This window comes from Nuphar pumila, chromosome 5, assembly GCF_984573655.1.
Source record: "Nuphar pumila chromosome 5, dmNupPumi1.hap1.1, whole genome shotgun sequence".
Lineage (NCBI taxonomy): Eukaryota > Viridiplantae > Streptophyta > Magnoliopsida > Nymphaeales > Nymphaeaceae > Nuphar > Nuphar pumila.
Genome location: NC_143253.1, coordinates 128,886,654 through 128,907,908, shown reverse-complemented (window position 1 = coordinate 128,907,908; position 21,255 = coordinate 128,886,654). Strand labels below are relative to the sequence as shown.

At 37.1% G+C, this 21,255-nt stretch overlaps 1 protein-coding gene across 1 annotated transcript in view; it reads right to left on the bottom strand.

Moving 5' to 3' along the window:
- LOC149838668 (seven transmembrane domain protein) overlaps window positions 1-21,255 on the bottom strand; it is an 86,898-nt gene that overhangs the window by 32,365 nt on the left and 33,278 nt on the right. The window contains exon 4 of the mRNA XM_090006733.1: window positions 4,974-5,088. Within this exon, the coding sequence (XP_089862859.1) occupies window positions 4,974-5,088 (115 nt within the window). The remainder of the gene's footprint in view (window positions 1-4,973; window positions 5,089-21,255) is intronic.

The following is a 21,255-nucleotide window of genomic DNA, read 5'->3' as shown; positions in this document are numbered from 1 at the left end:
ACTCCACAACAAAATGGCCTAGCCAAACGCAAACATCGGCACATTATGGAAACTACTAGGACATTGCTAATTGCAAATCAAGTTCCAAAAAGTTTTTGGGCTGAAGCGGTCCTAACTGCCACCTACCTCATTAATAGGATGTCATCTTCCTCATTAAAGAATACAACTCCAATAGAAAAGCTTGTTAATTTAACTCCAGATTATTCTAGATTAAGAGTCTTTGGATGCAAATGTTTTGTTTTCACCAACAGAAATGAAAAACTCTCTCCTCGTGCAATCCCATGTGGCGTTTTAGGATATGCTGATAATCAAAAAGGCTACAGGTGTTTCGATTTTCAAAATGACAAATTATATGTGTCAAGAAATGTATCTTTTTTGGAAAAAGAAAGCTTCTTTGAATTTGAAAAATCCAAGGATGTCACTGAATACTCGTTTTTAATTGATCCAACTTCAAAATCCAATGAATATGATGTTGGATGTGACCTTGACAATGATCAAAGTCCTATTGTTGTTGAAAATGATGATAATGAAGAGCAAATCCAGAGGGATGTTAGTCTACAATATTCAAGACGTAGAGAGCAAAATTTTTCATGTGCATTACAAAAATACTCTGAAGTCTCACCTAGAAGAACGTCTAGAATCTCTAAACCTCCAGAAAAATTTGTTTCTTATGAATCTTTTTCACCCACGTATAGGGCCGCCATTACATTAATAAATCATATGTTGAACCATCATCCTATTCTCAAGCCAAAAATCATATAGAATGGATAGAAGCCATGAAAATAGAATTGGATGCACTAGAAAAGGCCAATACTTGGACGATACAAGATATCCCTCCGAGTAAGAAACCTATAGGTTGTAGGTGGGTATACAAAGTCAAAACCAAAAGTGATGGGACCCTGGAAAGATATAAGGCCCGTTTAGTAGCAAAAGGATATGCCCAAGAGTATGGCATCGATTATGAAAAAACATTTGCTCATGTGACCCGTATGACCACTGTTAGAACTTTAATAGCCTTGGCCTCCATTAGAACATGGCCTATCTTTCAATTAGATGTCAAAAATGCTTTCCTGAATGGGAATCTCGTTGAAGAAGTACACAAGGAAGCCCCACCTGATATTAGTATCCCTAAGGGTAAAGCTCTTCGTCTAGAAAAAGCTCTTTCTGGTCTTAAACAGGCTCCAAAAGCCTGGTATGACCGATTTAGTCATGTTATGCTTGATATTTGTTTTCAACCTTGTTTAACTGACATTGCTTTGTTCGTTAAGAAATCTGATGCAGGCATCATTATTCTTCTTCTCTATGTGGACGATATGATCATCACCGGAGGCGACAAACAGGGAGTTGCAAATATCAAATCTCTTCTTAAAACTCACTTTGAAATGACCGACTTAGGTTTATTAAGATATTTTTTAGGCATTGAAGTTGCTTATTCCCCTCGGGGGTATTTGAGATCTCAATCTAAAATTGCTCTTGATATCGTTTCCAGGTCTGGAATTACAGATGATAAAAAAGTAGACACACTAGAAGTTGTCAATGTTAAAATGAAAATTGATGATGGAGAACTTCTTGATGATCCTACTCCTTATAGACAGCTTGTTGGAGCTCTTTCTTATCTTTCAATTACTAGGCCAGATATAACTCATGCGGTTCATACAGTCAGTCAGTTTCAGCATGCTCCCACCTCCGTGCACATGGGAGCGATTTTGCGTATTATTAGATACTTAAAATCCTCTCTTTCACGAGGACTCTTCTTGTCTGCTTCATCTTCATTAAATTTAATTGCATATACTGATGCTGACTGGGGAGGTGATCCCAATAATAGACACTCAACTACTGGTTTTTGTGTGTTCCTAGGTGAAACCTTAATTTCGTGGAGGTGCAAGAAGCAGCAGAAAGTCTATCTTTCCTCCACCGAAGCTGAATACAGAGTCATGGCAACCACCACTATGGAGGTTGTTTGGCTCAGAGGATTGCTAGCGGATATGGGAGCTAAAGCAACGCAAGCTTCAAAGATGTGTTGTGACAACAAAAGTACGATCTACATTGCAAGCAACCGGACATTCCATGAGCACACTAAACACATTGAGATGGACTGTCACTATGTCAGAGAGGAATACTTACATGGAACCATTGATCTGCCATATGTTACATCAGAATATCAATTAGCAGACTTCTTCACCAAGCCTCTCGCTGCTCTCAGATTTCACTTCCTCTTAGACAAACTTTCGCTCATTGTACCGTAAGTTTGAGGGGGAGTGTTAAAATGTAAACTGTAATATATATATATATATATATATATAATTTAATATTATTATATTTTCTTTTATTATTTTCTTTTTCTATTTTTATTTATTTTCTTTTTTAGCATCTAGTTTAATAGAAACTAGATATTTGATCCAGTCAAGTTCCTGTTGGAACTTGACTGTGCAAATAGTTGTTGGACTGTAGTCCAACAGCTATAATAAATGTTGTTGGACTATAGTCCAACAGCTATAATAATAAATGTTGTTGGATTGTAGTCCAACAGCTATATTAAGAGACGTTGGACTTCCAACGTCTCTTTTGGAGACCTCTCTCTTCCACTTTTTTGTATATATAGGGGTGAACCCCTTCAATGTAAACTACTATGCTTCTTAAGCATTTTGTTCATGAATAAAGTATTATTTATTTTTCAAGTGTTCTTCCTTTTATACCCTTTCAAGGGTCATGCTTGTAGTGTCTCCAATAGACACTTGTTTGTGAGTTATTTGTGCATTTGTTGAAGACCACCATTTCATTACACCCCTAATGGACACAGCCTATTACAAAGACTGAAATGACCAAATTACCCCTAATAGGTACTTACCTATAACAATATATATACAACTTAACAATACTTATTTATTTATTTATATAGGGTGATTCTTCACATACCTTTAGAGCGCCTACCTTCAGTCCGATAAAAAGAGGGATTTTACCAAAGCCGCTAGAGTACTACGTTTTCCCAAAACAGATATCTTTCTTTATTCTCTAAGCCAACTTCCGCTAATCCCATACTCTGGAACGACAACCAGAATTGTAGATGTATTCTCTGATCCACAGATCAATGACCAAACTAGCTTGACTTAACTATCCCGAGTGCCTACTGTATTACCCACTAAACTGACAAGATTTAGCCCTTCGCTTACTAAAAAAGAGTGAATAACCTGACTTGCTTCACACTTACAAAGCAGGACACTATAATGAACCTTCCCTCGCCCTTATGTACAGAATTTACGGCTAGTTGCTAATCAAAGAGTGGCATATATCTCACCTTGCTATCATGCCTAGTGAGTAGGCATCTGATAGTAAAGAAAAGTGGTCCCAAGCTGGGCTAAGAAGCACCTAAGCTTCTTCTTTGATCCAAATCTTTAATCAAGGGGAAAAAAGGGGGGAAAAACTGCAATCTCGGTTCTCCTTAGATTGCCAGTTTGGAGGGTATACGTTTAGCAGTATGGAAGTGAAATATGTGTGTATGAGACTGGCTCTCGGATCAGCCGATTACAATGCATAAGTTGGATCTTTTAAGTCTTGAAAATCGATGGTTCAGAATTCATGTAAATATCTGAGCATCCAAAAATTGTATTTTTTTGTTGAAAATACATGATCAATAGTCAATTTCTAGGAAACAGACCATGTTGAACGCATTTGCAGGGTCGGATTCGCGAAAAAATCATTGCAAATACCTAGTTCACACTCCAGTAAACACATTTTCAATAAGCATATTTTAGTGACTCTCTCTCTCTCTCTTTATGAAAGAAGAAGAAGAAGAGGAGGCAGGTACCCCCCCCCACCCCCCACCTCTCTCCCCACCGCCCTTTCTTCCCCATGTTCTTCCTCCTCCTCTTCTTTCTCTCTTCCTCCTCTTTCTTCTTCTTCTTTGCGGGCCAGGTACCGCCGTTTTACTTAAAAAAAGAATTTAAAAAAAAAGAGTTTTGGGTCAGGATGGACCAGGTTGGGACCCAACCCAGCCCATACCGTACCTGGTATGCGGGCAGTACTGCACCCGTACCCTGCCGAGTCGACACGGGTGTATCAGCCCAAATGATCTGCCCATGTGACATAGATAAATATTTAACCAAATCTGTCCCTTGCACTCCTGCATATCTGCTAGTTACAATGTAATGATTTCATTAATTAGTTAAAAGTGAAGATGTTCATGAATATAGTCCTTGAGCAGTAGAGTTTAGAAGTGAGCCCTTCAACAAACTTTATTTGCAGATATTGGTAAGAATTAGCCAAGAAGCATGTGCAAGAAATTTTTTAGCAATGAGCGAAAGTATAAAAAAAGAAAAGAAAGGTCAGATAAGTCTAGATAAAGAAGGCAGTGAAAAATAAAAAACCTGATTGGATTGATAGCACATGACAGTTATTAAGATGTGCTTCTAATATATATATATATATATATATATAAACAGAAATACCCATAAGGGATACTTCAGTCATTTTACCTTGTAATAGAAGTCAATCCATTAGGAGCTGACTGTATAATTTTTATTTTTTTATCTTTTGTATTTTGTCTTTTTGGTGTAATCTATTGGGACAGCTACAACTAGCTGTTGGAGCTGCTCCCAACGGTCACAAGCCCAACAGCTAGTTGGGCTGCTCCCTATCTCTCTCACTTGTTATAAATAGGGCCTTAAGCCCTTGTATATTTTCAATGCTTTCTTAAGCATTTGTGTAATACAAATGCACTTGTTTTTATTCTCGACCCTTGTGTGGGTGGTGTGGATTGATCAATTGGTGTTCATTGTGGGTTGGTTGTGTTCTTGTAAGCTCATAAGAGGCACTTATTTGCTTTTGTTCTTATATCATTACAAAAGTAACCCGGAAAAAAAGGGTAAAATCAATTCCACAGAAATGTTTAAAACCATACAAGCATATTTTAAAACTAAAGGTAGATGGTGAAAACAGAGGAAAAAAAGCACATGACTCAAAACATAATTACTCACCAAGCCCTACAGCTTGAAACTTATGATTCTGGGAAATGTTCCTATGAGTTAACTGAGTCAATGCAAAATACAGCCCAGCAACATCTATAAACCCTATCAAGGCTTTCAGCAATTCCTGTCAAACACAGTCACCACCTCATAAGGCATGCAAAGCACCTCGTCACTTTAACTTTAAACAGCCACAATGTCAACAAAGGCATTATAAAAATACAACATTCAAGCAAATTGACAAGGGATTTGGATTTTCAAGGAACTCTCTATAACCATGAAAATAACATTTCTTTGGCTATCCAAAAGAAATAATTCAAATGATTTCATGCAATAAAAAAGAAAGAAAGAAAGTAAGCTCTCCATTTCAATTATCAAATAAAAGTCTCAAAAAGATAACCACAGTAATGGACCGACCAAAAGGCTCAGGCTTTGACAAATTTGCATGTTACTTTGTGTAAGTCATAGATCTCATTAATTAACTATTGCAAAGTCACAAATGTATATTAGTCGCATTCAAAGCATGAAACAGTAATCCAATAATCCATGCATTCTTCCCTTGATATTGTAAAATAGTAACTTGTTTTCATAGTTTTCTAATTTAAGTAATCCAATCATATGTCAAATTAGCCAAAATGAACCTTTCCCCAAGGGATGGCAAAAGACAACCTTCATTTACCAATTCCATGGTTTCAGGATCGCCCAAATCCCTATTGATGCAGAATCAGGTCTGAGGTGGAACTCAACACAAGCAATGACCAATCAATGAGTGAGCAAGCAAACAAGTAAATAAGCATGCATGCGTGCAAGCAAGCAAGTAAAAAGAACAACCGAGTTGTTAGAAATTTTTTCCAGAACATAATTAGGAAATGTTTTGTCATGGGCAGAAAACTATCCACCTCTATTCCTTATAGAGAAGGCGTTTGGCACAGCATGCATATGTGCAAGCAAGCAAGTAAAAAGAACAACCGAGTAGTTAGAAATTTTTTCCAGAACATAGTTAGGAAATGTTTTGTCATGGGCAGAAAACTATCCACCTCTATTCCTTGCGAGAAGGCGTTTGGCATAGCTCTCAACACCATGACTCACATGCGACCCACCCTTATAAGGAGTTTGTGGAAGCTTGATCGATGAGCCACATAAGCCTGAAGAGTGTAGAAGTGAAGTTGTGCACATCCCATGCACATAAGGACATCAAAAGTCTTTCAACTTGCCAAGCGATAAGGGTCAAAGAAGAGATTAAGCCAATATGTTGGATTAGAAGCAACCAACCAACTGTTGTGTCGCCTGAGCGACCAAGCATGTGTTGCCTACTCATGACGTGAACGAAGCATCCAAGGGGCCATTCTGAAATATCACATTCAAATCGACATAGCGAAGCATAAAGGGACATGAGTTCCTTTCGGGGAACCGAACTGAGCGACAAGGTGACGAGACAAAGCAAGACCCACGAAAGACATAGTTCTCCCTATGTGGGCATGTCGGCATAGCCTCAGTTCACCACGTAGCAAGGTCTTAAAACCCCCAATCGATGCAAGTTGTTGGCGAACCATAGCAAAGACCACCAACCAAGGTCAATCATTGGTGCTTGGCATGCACTAGTCTATGTAACATGGACATTCCATTTGGAGGTGTTGTACCCGTGTCGACATGGGTACCGCCAACGGACGCAATGCGGGTACACCACAGATCAGGTCCAAAAAAAACCCGACCCGTGTTGGCTTTTTTAAAGAACCTCTCTCTCTCTCTCTCTCTCTCTCTCTCTCTCTCTCTCTCTCTCTCTCTCTCTCTCTCTCAGCCCTATTAAAAATATATGTACATATGTATGTATATATATATATATGTAATTCTTTTGTAAAACCCGATAGGGGTATTTTTGTCTTTTTAAATAGTTGTTTATAGAAACAACTATTTATTAATTAGGTTAGTTTTATTTTATTTTTATTTTTGATTTTTTTTCCTTTTATATCCCCTTTTTGAACACACATTAGGGGTCCCACATAGTCATTGGCAACCTCAACGGTCACAAATGTGACCGTTGGGGGCTCCCAACATCTCTATGGGGAGCCCCCAATGGCTCTCCTTTTGCTCTATTGTTGTATAAATAGGGGTGATTCCCCCTTGTATTTGTTATGCTTTTCAAGGCTTCATTCAATAAATATTTCATTATTTTTTATGTTTGTATAGCCTTTTTAGGCTTTCATATTGTCCCTTTGTGGACTTCTTGTTTGAATGCCATAGTGCTTGTCCATTATTGGTCTTAGTGAATGCTTGTGCATTCTTGGGTTACACTTCTGCCTATTTTCTTACATGGTATCAAAGCTTGGTCTCTAGAAGAATAGCTCGTGTGTTGCTTCATCATGGTGGTCACCTCGAAAAGCATGCCACTCAAAGTTGAGATTCAAATAAAGAATTTACCCGGTATGTATCGCATATTAAAAAAAAAAAGGGTGTCTTGTATTATTTATCTCATGCATTGTTCATGAGAAAACACTTGTTTTCTTGATTATATATATATATATATGTATATGCGGATACTTTTGCTATTTTCTTTGAATTCTCTATTTTAAATATTTATGGTATGCATTTGAAAATGTATTTAAATATAATAGCCTCTTGCTAAATATGTTAAAAATGAATAGTTCTTTAAAGAAATTATTAAATCTTGTGCGTAAGCATATCTCCATGAAATATTTGTTTTTAATTATGCATATTGTTATAGAAATTATATTTTACAAGAATATATGGTTTTGCTTTAATATTAAAGATTATGCTTTTCTTGTTATATGCATTTGGTTTTATCATAATAATTATTGGTAATCATTATCAATTTTATGATTTTCTTAAAATTTTAGAAATTTGTATGAAGTACACCTTGTGTCATCATGTTTTCTTTAATATCATGGATATCTTTGCATACTCATATGATTTCAACGATTCTCTCATTTTTCCTTCAATAATATTCTTCTTTTGCTTTTTAGCATTTAACTCTTAGTGGGTTTTTGTGTATTTTGCACTTTATGTGCTTGTGATATTCAGTTCTTTATGAAATCCGCTTGTGTTATCCCTTGTAATTTGTATTTCCACATATCTCATTACAATGGTTAACTTTAAGATGTTTTTTTCTCATTATGCAAAACTAATTTTTTGAAAAACATTCTCGATTGATTATGCTTGAGAATGATCTTTGATATTTGTGATTTGACTTTTATATAGAAAGTAAATGCTTTGAATGCATTTTTGTTAACTCATTTTTCTCTAAAAAATGTGTCATAGTTACACAAAATTAGATTGCATTATGAATTATGTTTGGTATAATTTCATAGCTTCTACGTAACCCATGTGTTTATGAGTTATTAGATCATCTTATTGCCTCAAGTATTCATGATTGATAGTAATTATGTCTACTTTTGAGTTTGTAAAAGGTTCTTCTAAAAACTTTATATGTATTATTTCCTTAATATATTACATGTTTGTCTCATAGTAGACTTTTCCCTTTTAAGACAATATGTTCTTGTCTTTTCTTTAAAATTATTAGATCTTTTGTAACATGCTCTAGTGCATCTATTCCTTGATCAAAATTGATTATGTTAAGCATGATTTGTGTTTATTCAAAAGGTTGTCATGAGACATATTGTTATGCATATGATTACACCTTCTCTAAGATGGATCATCTACCATTATTTAATCTTTGATTTGAATTTTCAAATTGGTTCCCTTTATGAACCCACCTATTTGGAAAATGATTTTCGTGAGTATTTATTGTCTTCTTGTGGCATTGTTTTTGTTCATCACAGATTTTTATATGATGAATCAATCTTCTTGGCCTTATTATTGTTGTATTGGAGATATTTGTTGGGGTGAGTTGTGTGCACCTCGTTTTATATCATTTTAGATTGTCAACGTGTGGTTTGACTCTAACTGACAGTTATGTAATCTTTGATTGAGTGTATTGGATCACTCGTTTATTTTTTGGCCATTGTTTTTATTATGGATGCTTTTAATTATGTGTATATGTGATGGATATCTAATTTTTTGAAACCATGGAGTTTTGAAATATGGTCAAAAATTGATATTTCTTCATTGCATTAGTGTTTCCATTACAAGTTTTCTTACCTCGGTTGTCTTTTTCTTTTTATGCCTCTTATCTAAGTGTCACTATATGTAGACAAGAGATGTTGTTTCACACCTTCGTGTGTGGTTTTTAGCCCATTGTTGGCTTTGTACTCTTGCTCTAGTAGCTGATACACTTGTTTTAAGTGTCATTATATGTAGACAATATTAAGTGTCGTGAAATAGGTTAGACTAGTTTGGGTCTGATCCAGACCCAAACTGAGTTTTGCGTGTTTGACGTCCTTGCAGTGTCATTCTTGTAATATTGTGTTTACTACCAAAATTGTTTTGTAACTTGTGTTGTGTATAAATATCAACTATTAGGTCACGTATGATTATGAAAAATACGTGAACCTATTGCAGCTCATAACGCCCTATCGTCTTCCGCTTCTTCCACCTTCTTTTCTTCTTTTTTGCTCCTATTGCAGATCGGCTCTGGTGGAAACTTAAGATCTAACATGGTATCAGAGCAAGGTTGGATCTAGCGCTTGGTATTGTTTTCAAAAGGTATGAACACAGAGATTAATGTCTGCTTTTAATCAGAAAATACCCTTCATCATTTCTTTGTTTTCCTTTTCTGGTGAAATTTGTGTTATCGTATTATTTTCCTTAAATACAACCTCTTCTTCTCATCCCCATCTCTTCTTGAAAGTGTTGTCGTGTTCTCATCTGAAACACGCCCCCTTTATTAAAAATCTATTGGTCCTGTTCTCATCTGAAACACGCCCCCTTTTTATTAAAAATCTATTCTTCCTTCAAATCGGCTGCAACAAGCAGCATCCTTTCTTCCCATCTTCACCCAAATCGTGACTTTCCCTTCTCTTTTGGAAGTTGTTCATGTGTCTCTAAGACAACCTATCGTATACAGATTTTGAAACTCGTGTTTTCTTGAATCGTGAGTTTGGAAACCATTCAATGTGATCCTTCATCTTAGAATCACGATTTCTTTGATTTTGTTTTCGTATTCTCTCATCTGAAAAATTGATTCTTGATACGTCTGAAAACACGATTTTATCGTGATCCTCGTGTAACGATCTTTTCTTAAAGGTCTATTAATGCTAATCGAACACGGCGTGTTCAAATGATCCAATTCATGAACATTGAAGTTCATCGCAATATTCATGTGATCTGATCCCTGTTTCAAAAAAAAAGACCAGCAGATTCATTGCAGTTGCAGATTCGAATTTGGTTGTAATAGGTTCACTTGCTTTTTTCTTTGAGTATTTTCCCTTCATATTTACGTATCCCGTAATCATGGATTCTTCTTCAACTCAGTCTGGTCTGTCCTCAAACTTCTTTAGCCAGCTTGTCTCTGAAAAATTAAATTCAAATTTCCTGACTTGGAAGAGACAAATAGTTCCTTTTATCAGGAGCCAAGGTCTCTTTGGTCATCTGAATGGATCAATTTCAGCCCCACCAGAATTCATCGCAAAGGAGGAAACAGACGCACAAGGAAATGCATCTACTACACTTGTTCGAAACCTAGATTATGTCACTTGGATGAAGAAAGATCAGGCATTAATCACATACATCACATCTACCTTGTCTCAGGAAGTGCTAGTTGTTATTCCCGATGACTGCACTGCGATGGAATTGTGGAATAGGTCGACGCAGACATATTCTCAGATATCTGAAGCCAGAGTTCTGTTTCTCAAGCGTGAATTCTAGCTTCTCAAAAATGGCAGCCTATCCATCATGGAATATTTGAACAAGATAAAGACCATTACAGATCAACTTGCCATCATTGGATGTGAAGTGCCAGACAAGGATAAAGTACAACTGACGTTGAATGGTTTGGGCACAGATTATCACGTCTTGGTGACATCATTGTTGTGCTTGTCCATTCTTCTCACATTTGAGGACCTCCGGGCAAAACTTTTACAGTATGAAATGTCGTTGAAAGGTATTGCTGCAGATTCTGGCAATCAATCTGATTCCCAAGATGTTTTAGCTACAGGATTCTCTTTTGGTCGTGGTCGTTGAGGAAATAGCTTCAGAGGAGGAAGAGGTTGTGGCAGATTTGTCGGTCAAGGTTCGCTTCCCACACCCAATATGTCGTTCAATTCCAATACAAGGAACCAAAATCAAAGAGTTGTTCCAACATGTTACCTGTGTAATAAAAAGGGACATATTAAAGCAAATTGCTGGCTTAATCCTCAAAATAAAGGAAAGTTGCAAAACACTGATAGCAAGAAGGAAGATAATGTTACCAAAACCGATGGGGAGGTAAAACAACTTTTGCTGGCAGCATTATCTCGGCTGCACTTGAAGCAGAATGATCAAGGATTGTGGTATGCTGATTCAGGAGCAGCGACCCATGTTACGAGGGATGTTGGTAAGCTCTCAAGCTCGATTTCTTACTTTGGTAAAAATAGTATTGTCACTAGAGATGGATCTCACTATCATATTTCTCACATTGGAGATGCAATCATTCCCTTGTCAAAATCATCTCTCAATTTGTCAAATGTTGTTCATGCTCCTAACATCAAAAAGAATATTATTTCTGTGTCTAAACTTGTTGATGATACACGTGCTTATGCTGAATTTACTCCCTCTTTTGTGTGTGTCAAGGGTCTTCGAACGAGAGAGACATTCGCTGAAGGGGAGCGACAAGAAAATATGTAATCTTCAAGGAAGATCCATTTGCGCATACTAGTTCTGTCTTGAAGCCACCATTGAAGTCTAAGTCTTTTCAGTTTGAGTTATTTGTGTCAGGTCCTGAGTCTGTTTTTAGTCTTTCCAAATGTAATAAGCCAAGTCTTTGGCATGACCGTCTTGGTCACTGTAGTCATTCCTTTCTTGAGAAACTTGTTTCAAGAAAATTAATTCCTAAATCAAGTTTAACTCTTGATGAAAATAATAAAAAGTGCTCTAGTTGTCAAATACGTAGGAGACATGTACTTCCTTTTCATTCTATAAATAAAAGAGCTTCAAGACCCTTTGAAATTGTTTATTCTGATGTTTGAGGTCCTGCACCCGTTTGTTCCCCTTCTGGCAGTAGATATCATCTCATCTTTATTGATAGTTACTCTCGTTATACTTGGATATTCTTTATGAAGCATAAGTCTGAAACTTTTCACATATTTCGCAACTTTCATGCCTTTGTTCAAAACCACTTCTCTACCAATATTTTGCATCTTCATTGTGATGGAGGTAATGAGTATACATCGAAGGATTTTATTGATTTTCCCCAAAGTAATGGAATAAAGCGTAGAGTGTCTTGCCCACATACACCACAACAGAATGGGATTGCTGAGAGAAAGCATAGGCATATTGTTGAAACAGCCATGAGCATGATGCATGACAGTAATCTCCCTATTAGTCTGTGGACAGAAGCATTCCATTTAGCAGTCTATATTATAAATTGTTTGCCCATGACAGTTTTACAGAATAGTTCACCATATCTTTCTCTTTTCCGCATTCAGCCTGCATTATAGCCTGATTATAATGCTCTGTGTGTTTTTGGATGCACTTGCTATGTTCATATTGATGATTCTCTTAGAAATAAATTTCAACCAAAGGCTTCCAAGTGTAGGTTCGTGGGATACGCAGATGATTACAAAGGGTATCGGTGCTATGACCCTACGACTAGGCGTGTTAAAATTTCCAGGAATGTTGTGTTCGATGAGAATGATTTTAGAGATATATTGTTTAATGCCTACCAAATAACTCCCAGAGAAGTTTATCATCCATGGCTGAATGCAGAATTATTTGCAAGTGTTTATGGTGACTGCTCACCTCAGTGTACTCAGGAGACACAGTCGGTCGACCAGGATGACATCGACTTAGGCCAAGTGTGCTTACCTCAATTAGGTGATCAGGCAGATGAGGCTTCATATGCTGAAGAATGTGTAGACTCACAATCTCACCCTATTGATAAATTTAAAGGTAATGTCTACATGCGAAGAGAAAAAAGTACTCTTGTTCCTCACATAGAACCAAATCCCTATGTGCATGTTGGAAACGTGAGGAGTTCAAATAGAATCAGACATCCTATTGACAGGTGGGTCAGCTACAATAATTTTTCTATGGATCTTCAACTCTTTTTATCTCAGGTTGAGAAGCATGATGAACCTGTGGGATTTCATCAAGCCGTGAAATCAAACAAATGGATTGAGGCCATGAATGAAGAAGTGGAAGCGCTTCATGAATGTCAGACATGGGAAATTGTTCCCAGACCTCCTAACAAAAATGTTGTTGATTCCAAGTGGGTTTACAAAATTAAGTACAAACTCGATAGCACCATAGAACGATATAAAGCCAGGCTTGTTGCGAAGGGGTTTACACAGGAATATGGCCAAGATTATGATGAAACTTTCAATCTTGTAGTCAAAATGGGAACGATAAGAATTATATTGTCTTTAGTGGTCCAGCATAAATGGACATTGAGTCAGTTGGATGTCAAAAACGCATTCCTTTATGGAGACTTGAAGGAAGAAGTTTACATAGAGCAGCCGCGTGAATATGTTGAGGGAGACCGAAGCACACATGTATGCAGGTTAAACAGAGTCATTTATGGCTTGAAGCAAGCCTCACGCTCGTGGTTTGAAAGTTTCTCCCTAGAAATACAGAAACATGGGTTCTCTCGATCCTTCTTAGACCACTCATTGTTCATCTTCAAGGACAAAGGTATCACCACCCTGTTGTTGATATATGTTGATGATATCGTTGCAGGAAACTTAATGAGCCACATTGAGGAAATAAAAAGACTCTTAAGTCAAAGATTTAAGATGAAAGACTTAGGAGATTTACGATATTTCCTTGGAGTTGAGGTAGACAGGAAGCATGATTGTTTGACATTGACACAACATAAATACACATTGGATTTGTTGAAGAAGTTTGGCATGCAAGATTGTAAGTTTTTGCCTACACCAAGTGTCTTGCATCAAAAGCTCAGCTCCTTGCATCAAAAGCTCAGCTCCTAGGATGGAGATTTGTACCCAGATCCTACAAGATATCGAAGTGTAGTCGGTATGCTCCAATATCGTACTTTTACTCGCGCTGATATTGTTTACTCAGTCAATCAAGTGTCGTAGTTTATGCATGAGCCGCGAGCGGGACATATGGATGCAGTCAAGAGAGTGTTGAGGTATTTAAAAGGTACGGTTGGAGATGGGCTGGAATATAAGAAAAGTTGGAAAAGAGAAGACATGCATGACGTCATGGTCTACAGTGATGCTGACTGGGCGGGAGATCCTGATGAAAGGAGGTCAGTTTCCGGATATTGCATCTTTCTTGGGGAAAACTTAGTATCCTGGAGCAGTAGAAAACAAAAAGCAATAACTAGATCAAGTACTGAGTTGAATACCGATTAATGGTTGCTGCAACTGCTAAAGCTACTTGGACAAGGCATTTGTTGAATGAATTGGAAGAACGGATCACGAAGTCTATCCTATTATGTGATTGTAATGAAAAAGGGCGGAAGCACCAATAGAGCAAATGTCACTCTTTAAGAGTGACCACTAGAGCCAAGAACACAAACACCGAATGTGCACACACAAAAACTCCCAAATATGGAAATGACTTAAAGTCATAAGTTGAACATTAATGAAGAAAGGAAGAGAGGGGTATAAAACCCATACATGAGAAGGAGAACACCTCCTCTATTTATAGAGGAGGGAGGCACTAAAGAAGAGACTACAAGGGGGCTCCCTTGTAGTCGTTGGGAGCTCCAACGGTCAGAAATCTGACCGTTGGGGCCCCAACGACTACAAGAGTGGGGCCCCTTGTGGTCATCCTAAAGAAAGAAAATAAAAAAACAAAAAAGGAAAAAGTGAAAAAGGAAAAAGGAAAAAGATAAAAATAAAAAGTAAAAAGGTACATTGGCAGAATTACAAGAATACCCCTATCGGGTATTTCAATAGAATATGTATATATATACATATATGTATACATATACTTATATATATACGGATGTATATATATATATATATTTTAACACGCCCCCTCAAACTTTACGGGGAGAAGACCGAAAGTTTGCTAAGAAGAAACATGAATCGTGGAGTTGGGAGCGCCTTGGTGAAGAAGTCAGCTAGTTGATGCTCTGAAGTAACATATGGTAATGAGATAGTCCCTCTGAGGTATTCATCTCGAACATAGTGGCAGTTCATTTCAATATGCTTGGTCCGCTCATGAAAGGTGTGATTACTAGCAATGTAAATCGCACTTTTGTTGTCACAGCAGAGCTTGGTGGGAGTGGAAATGGGGACGCCCATGTCAGCAAGGAGACTTCTGAGCCATACGATTTCCATAGTTGTCATTGTCATGGCCCGATATTCAGCTTCAGTGGATGACAGTGAAACCTTCTGCTGCTTCTTGCATCTCCACGAAATTAGAGATTCACCTAAAAAAATACAAAGACCCGTTATTGAGATACGATCATTGGGATTTCCTCCCCAGTCAGCATCAGTAAAAGCAGTTAAGTCAAGAGAGGAGGAAGAGGATAAGAAGAGTCCCTTTGATATAGTATTTTTGATATATCTGACAATTCTTAATATGGCTGCCATATGAACCGAAGTAGGTGCATGCTGAAACTGGCTTACTGCATGAACCGCATGAGCTATGTCTGGACGTGTGATGGATAGATAGGTGAAAGATCTGATTAATTGACGGTAGGGAGTTGGATCCTCAAAAAGAACACCATCTTCAAGTCTCAGTTTTGCATTAATGACTTCGGGAGTCTCGACTTTCTTTTCATCAGATATTCCTGATTTGGCACAAATTTCTGCAGCTAATTTCATCTGAGATAGGATGTATCCTCGCGGGGAATAAGCCACTTCAATCCCTAAAAAATATCTCAAATAACCAAGGTCAGACATATCAAAAGTTTCTTTTAACATGGACTTTACATCATTTACTCCCTTTCTGTCATTCCCAGTAATGATCATATCATCAACATACAGCAGAAGCATAATAATGGGGTCACATGTCCTTTTAACAAAAAGAGCAGTGTCAGTATAACAAGAAGAAAATCCTAAATTTATTAATACGTTACTAAACCTATCATACCAAGCTTTAGGTGCTTGCTTAAGACCATATAAAGCCTTTTTTAATTTCAAAATTTTTTCATTTAAATCCATACCTGGAGGAGGTTCCATATACACTTCTTCATTTAAATTACCATTCAAAAAGGCATTTTGACATCAAGTTGAAAAATTGGCCATTTTTTAACTGCGGCTATAGCAATAAGGAATCGAACACTCGTCATTCGAGCAACGGGGGCAAAGGTTTCATCATAATCTACCTCATACTCTTGGGCATATCCCTTGGCTACCAACCTAGCCTTATATCTTTCCAATGAACCATCACTCTTAGTTTTTACTTTAAACACCCACCTACATCCAATGGGTTTCTTGCCATTGGGGGGATCAATGATTTCCCAAGTTTGAGCCTTTTTAAGAGCATTAAGTTCAAGTTGCATAGCTTCATTCCAATGAGCATATTGCTTAGCATCATTGTAATGAGATGGTTCATGAAAAGAGTGAAGAGCAAGTAGGCATGCCCGAAAGTTAGGCGAAAAAGAATCATAAGAAACAAATCTATTTGGCATTTTAGGAATCCGATTTGATCTTCTTTGAGAAGTCTCTTCGATGGACTCATTTTGGGAAAAATTTTCAAGGGCACAAGGAGGATTCCTTTCATTCCTTCTAGAGTAGACTTGAATTTGTCTTGAAACATTTTCTTCTAAGTTTTGATCATCGCTTGGATGTTCAACAAGATCTTCACTAAGGGATTCATTAAGATCAATATGATCATCTATGATGTTTTCTTTAGGCAATAAGTCAAATAAGAATGAATAATCAATATTTTCATTCGGTTGGTGCGAAAAACCACTTTCCTCTTCAAGGAATGTGACATCTTTAGAGATATAAAGCTTGTTTTTAAGTATGTCAAAACATCGATATCCTTTTTGTTTTTCGCCATATCCTAAAAAAATACATTCAATAGCCCTAGGGGAAAGTTTATCATTCTTGTGAGTTAAAACAAAACATTTACATCCAAAAATTCTTAGTCTTTTATAATCGGGAGACATACTGTAAAGTTTTTCAAATGGAGAAAGATTTTTCAAGGAGGACGAAGGGGTTCTATTGATAAGATATGTAGAGGTTAGAACCGCTTCGGCCCAAAAGGATTTTGGAATGTGTCTTGAGATTAACAACGTTCTTGTGGTCTCTATTATGTGCCTATGCTTTCTTTCCGCAAGTCCGTTTTGTTGCGGAGTGTTGGGGCAAGAACGTTGGTGGAAAATCCCATTTTCTTTCAAATAGTTTTGAAAATCATTGGACATATATTCGCCTCCCGAATCGGATCTAAGAATAGATAGATTTCCCCAAAATTGGTTTTTGACCATGGCATGAAATTCTTTAAAGAAGGAAAAAACTTCGGATTTACGACTTAGGAAGTAAATTCATGTGAATCGAGTAAAATCAGCAATAAATACCACGTAATACGAAAAACCACCTTTAGACAAAATAGGGAAAGGTCCCCACACATCGGAATGAATAAGTTCAAATGGCCGAGTGGTAAAGTAACTTCTTTGTGGAAATGGAATAGCTTTAGATTTCCCAAAAATGCAATCTTTACAAGTCATGTGATTGTCTTTACAAGTATTGTTCAAAAACGGAAAAAGAGACATTTTTACAAAATTTGGATGGCCAAGTCTCTCATGCCATATTCCAATACTTTTGTCTTTTACAAGATTGCACAACGGCTTAGATGGAAGAGTCAAAAAATCCATAAAGTAGAGGTCACCCCTTCTATGGCCTTGCCCAATCAGCTTCCCTGACTGGAGATCCTGCACGGTGCAATCCTTAGGTGAGAAAGAGACTTGGCATCCATGATCGGTGATTTGAGATATGGAAAAAAGATTTAAATTTATTTTAGGAACGATTCTTACTTTAGGAACAAAAAAAATTTTAAAATCAAGTGATCCAATACTTTCAATGCTTAGTGATGTACCATCGGCCGTTGACACACAAGAAGATATAGGTTCGGAAAAAATATTTGAAAGAGAATTTTTATGAGATGTCATATGAAAAGAAGCACCGGAGTCTAGTATCCACATACCTGGAGGTGATGAAGAGTAGGCAATGGCGGCCCCGGATGTTGAAGGAGAAGTCTTGAGAAGATGTTGAAGAACTTCGGAGATGTCATTTAGAGTTTCTTTGATATCTCCTTCTTTGGTACATTCTTCCTTCTTCGGAGATGTTTCCCCAACCGCGGCAACCTTTCCTTTGAGTTTTAGACAAACCGGTCTAATGTGACCCGGTTCATTACAATAATGGCATATTATTCCCCTTCTAGGCCCATTATTATTTTTGTTAAAATGGGGAGGTCTATACGCTTTAACATTTGATCCGGGCCTAGTAACGGCCAAAACTTCATCACTCTTGATGCTTAAGCCAAGTCGAGTTTCTTCTTGACATATCTCGGCAAGGGCATCTTCAATAGGTAAGGCTTTGCTTCTATGAAGAAGAGATGCCCTTGTTCAAACTCCGGGCGAAGACCATGAAGAAATTGAAAGAAATGTTCTTTCTCAATTTGTTCCCTTCTTAATTCAACATCTTCCGGAGCCACCCACTTAGGCTCAAGAAGAGCAAGTTCATCCCAAAGGGGAGTTAAAGAGCTAAAATAGTCTCGTACACTCATGTCCATTTGTTTGGTGGAACGGATTTTTTCTTGACAAAAAAATTGTCGAGCAAGATCATTTTGGGTATACATACCCTTAAGGAAAAACCAAGCCTCATTGGCCCTTCTAAATTTGGCTATATTAGCACAATTTTTAAGGTCAACATTGTTCATAAACCATGCCAAGATTTTGGCATGGTTACTTTCCCAATCCTCAATTTTGGATTGATGATCATTAATAGCTTTGATGCGCTCATCGCCATCTAAAGCCTTTTCAACTTCATTTTCGATCTTGGTGAGAACAAGAGAGGGTTCGGGAGTAGTTCCCATAACAAAACCAGAAAGTTTCTTACCTCTAAGATGATTTTCCATCGCGGAGGCCCACATGAGATAGTTGGACCCATTTAGCTTAAAAGAAAGCTCCACTTTAGAGTCACGTTCCATCGGCACCAACAAGTCCTTCCTTTCTTCAAAATAAATGAGTCACGCGTTCCAAAGAAAAGGCCAATCACCAACCGAGCTCTGATACCATGTAATGAAAAAGGGCGGAAGCACCAATAGAGCAAATGTCACTCTTTAAGAGTGACCACTAGAGCCAAGAACACAAACACCGAATGTGCACACACAAAAACTCTCAAATATGGAAATGACTTAAAGTCATAAGTTGAACATTAATGAAGAAAGGAAGAGAGGGGTATAAAACCCATACATGAGAAGGAGAACACCTCCTCTATTTATAGAGGAGGGAGGCACTAAAGAAGAGACTACAAGGGGGCTCCCTTGTAGTCGTTGGGAGCTCCAACGGTCAGAAATCTGACCATTGGGGCCCCAACGACTACAAGAGTGGGGCCCCTTGGGGTCATCCTAAAGAAAGAAAATAAAAAAAGGAAAAAGATAAAAATAAAAAGTGAAAAGGTACATTGGCAGAATTACAAGAATACCCCTATCGGGTATTTCAATAGAATATGTATATATATACATATATGTATACATATACTTATATATATACGGATGTATATATATAAGTATATATATATATATATTTTAACAGTGATAACCAGAGTGCCATCAAAATATCCTTTAATCCTATTTATCACAGTAAGACAAAACATATTGAGATAGATCAGCATTTCATTCGACAAAAGGTTGAAGACAAAGAGATTGAGCCTCACTTCATCTCTACGAAAAACCAGGTGGCAGATTTATTTACAAAGGGATTAACGAAAAATAGATTCTGGTTCTTAAAGAACAACTTGTCCATGGTACAAGACCACGCACAACTTGAGTGAGGCTATTAAGTGTCGTGAAATAGGTTAGACCAGTTTGGGTCTGATCCAAACCCAAACTGAGTTTTGCGTGTTTGACATCCTTGCAGTGTCATTCTTGTAATATTGTGTTTACTACCAAATTGTTTTGTAACCTGTGTTGTGTATAAATATCAACTATTAGGTCACGTATGATTATGAAAAAATACGTGAACCTATTGCAGCTCATAACGCCCAATCGTCTTCCTCTTCCACCTTTTCTTCTTTTTTGCTCCTATTGCAGATCGGCTCTGGTGGAAACTCAAGATCTAACAGACAAGAGATGTTGATTCACACCTTCGTGTGTGGTTTTTAGCTCATGGTTGGCTTTGTACTCTTGCTCTAGTAGTTGATACACTTGATTTTGAGTGTCACTATATGTAGACAAGAGACATTTGTTCACACTTTTGTATGTGATTTTTAGTCTTTTGTTGGCTTTGTGATCTTGTTCTAGTCGTTGATAACTCGTTTCAAGTGTAGGTGTTTTTACACACTTTCGTGTGTGTTTTTGGCCCTTTAGTGGCATGTTGTTTATACTCTTAGTCTAGTCGTTGATACACTTGATATTTGAGAACTAGGAGGTGATTGCTTGTGATGGTTAAACCGATGCTTTAATATACTCATTCAAATGTTTGAGAATTTTTTCAAAATTATCTAACTCATCTTCTCTTCTATGAGAAATGATTGATTGAAATAATTTCATGCATCTTGCATTGCATTATTAAAGTTTGCAAAATATCACTCCTTGATATTTGTGAGAATGTAATTTTTCATAAATTGGTGTTGAGTTACAAATTTCATTTCTCCTTCTTTATATAAGTTTTTAAAATCTCTCTTTGCAAAAATACCATTTCTTGATATTTATGGGATTTTTTAAATTTGTCATCTTCCGCAAATTAGTTTTGACTTGCTTATATCATTCCCTTTGTCATATGAGATCTTTTAATTCTTTAATGAATCTCTTAAAATCTTTACTGTAAGATCGCGTATTTTTGGTCCTTAGTCAATTTATAAGATTTTCGAAATTTGGCTAAGTCTGGTAGAAAAATCGTTTGAGGCTCGATTTTTAGACCAATGTCTTTGAGTCTGGGCTTGACCCAGGTCTCGTCAACAAGGTCGAGGCGAGCCAATCAAAGTGTAGTAAAGATTTTAAATTCGACCATTAAATACAAGTGAAATTCAGGTTAATTTCGAACGAAATTCAAAATTTCATAAGTGTGTCGTATGTCGTTGGATGCATCTCGGAATTC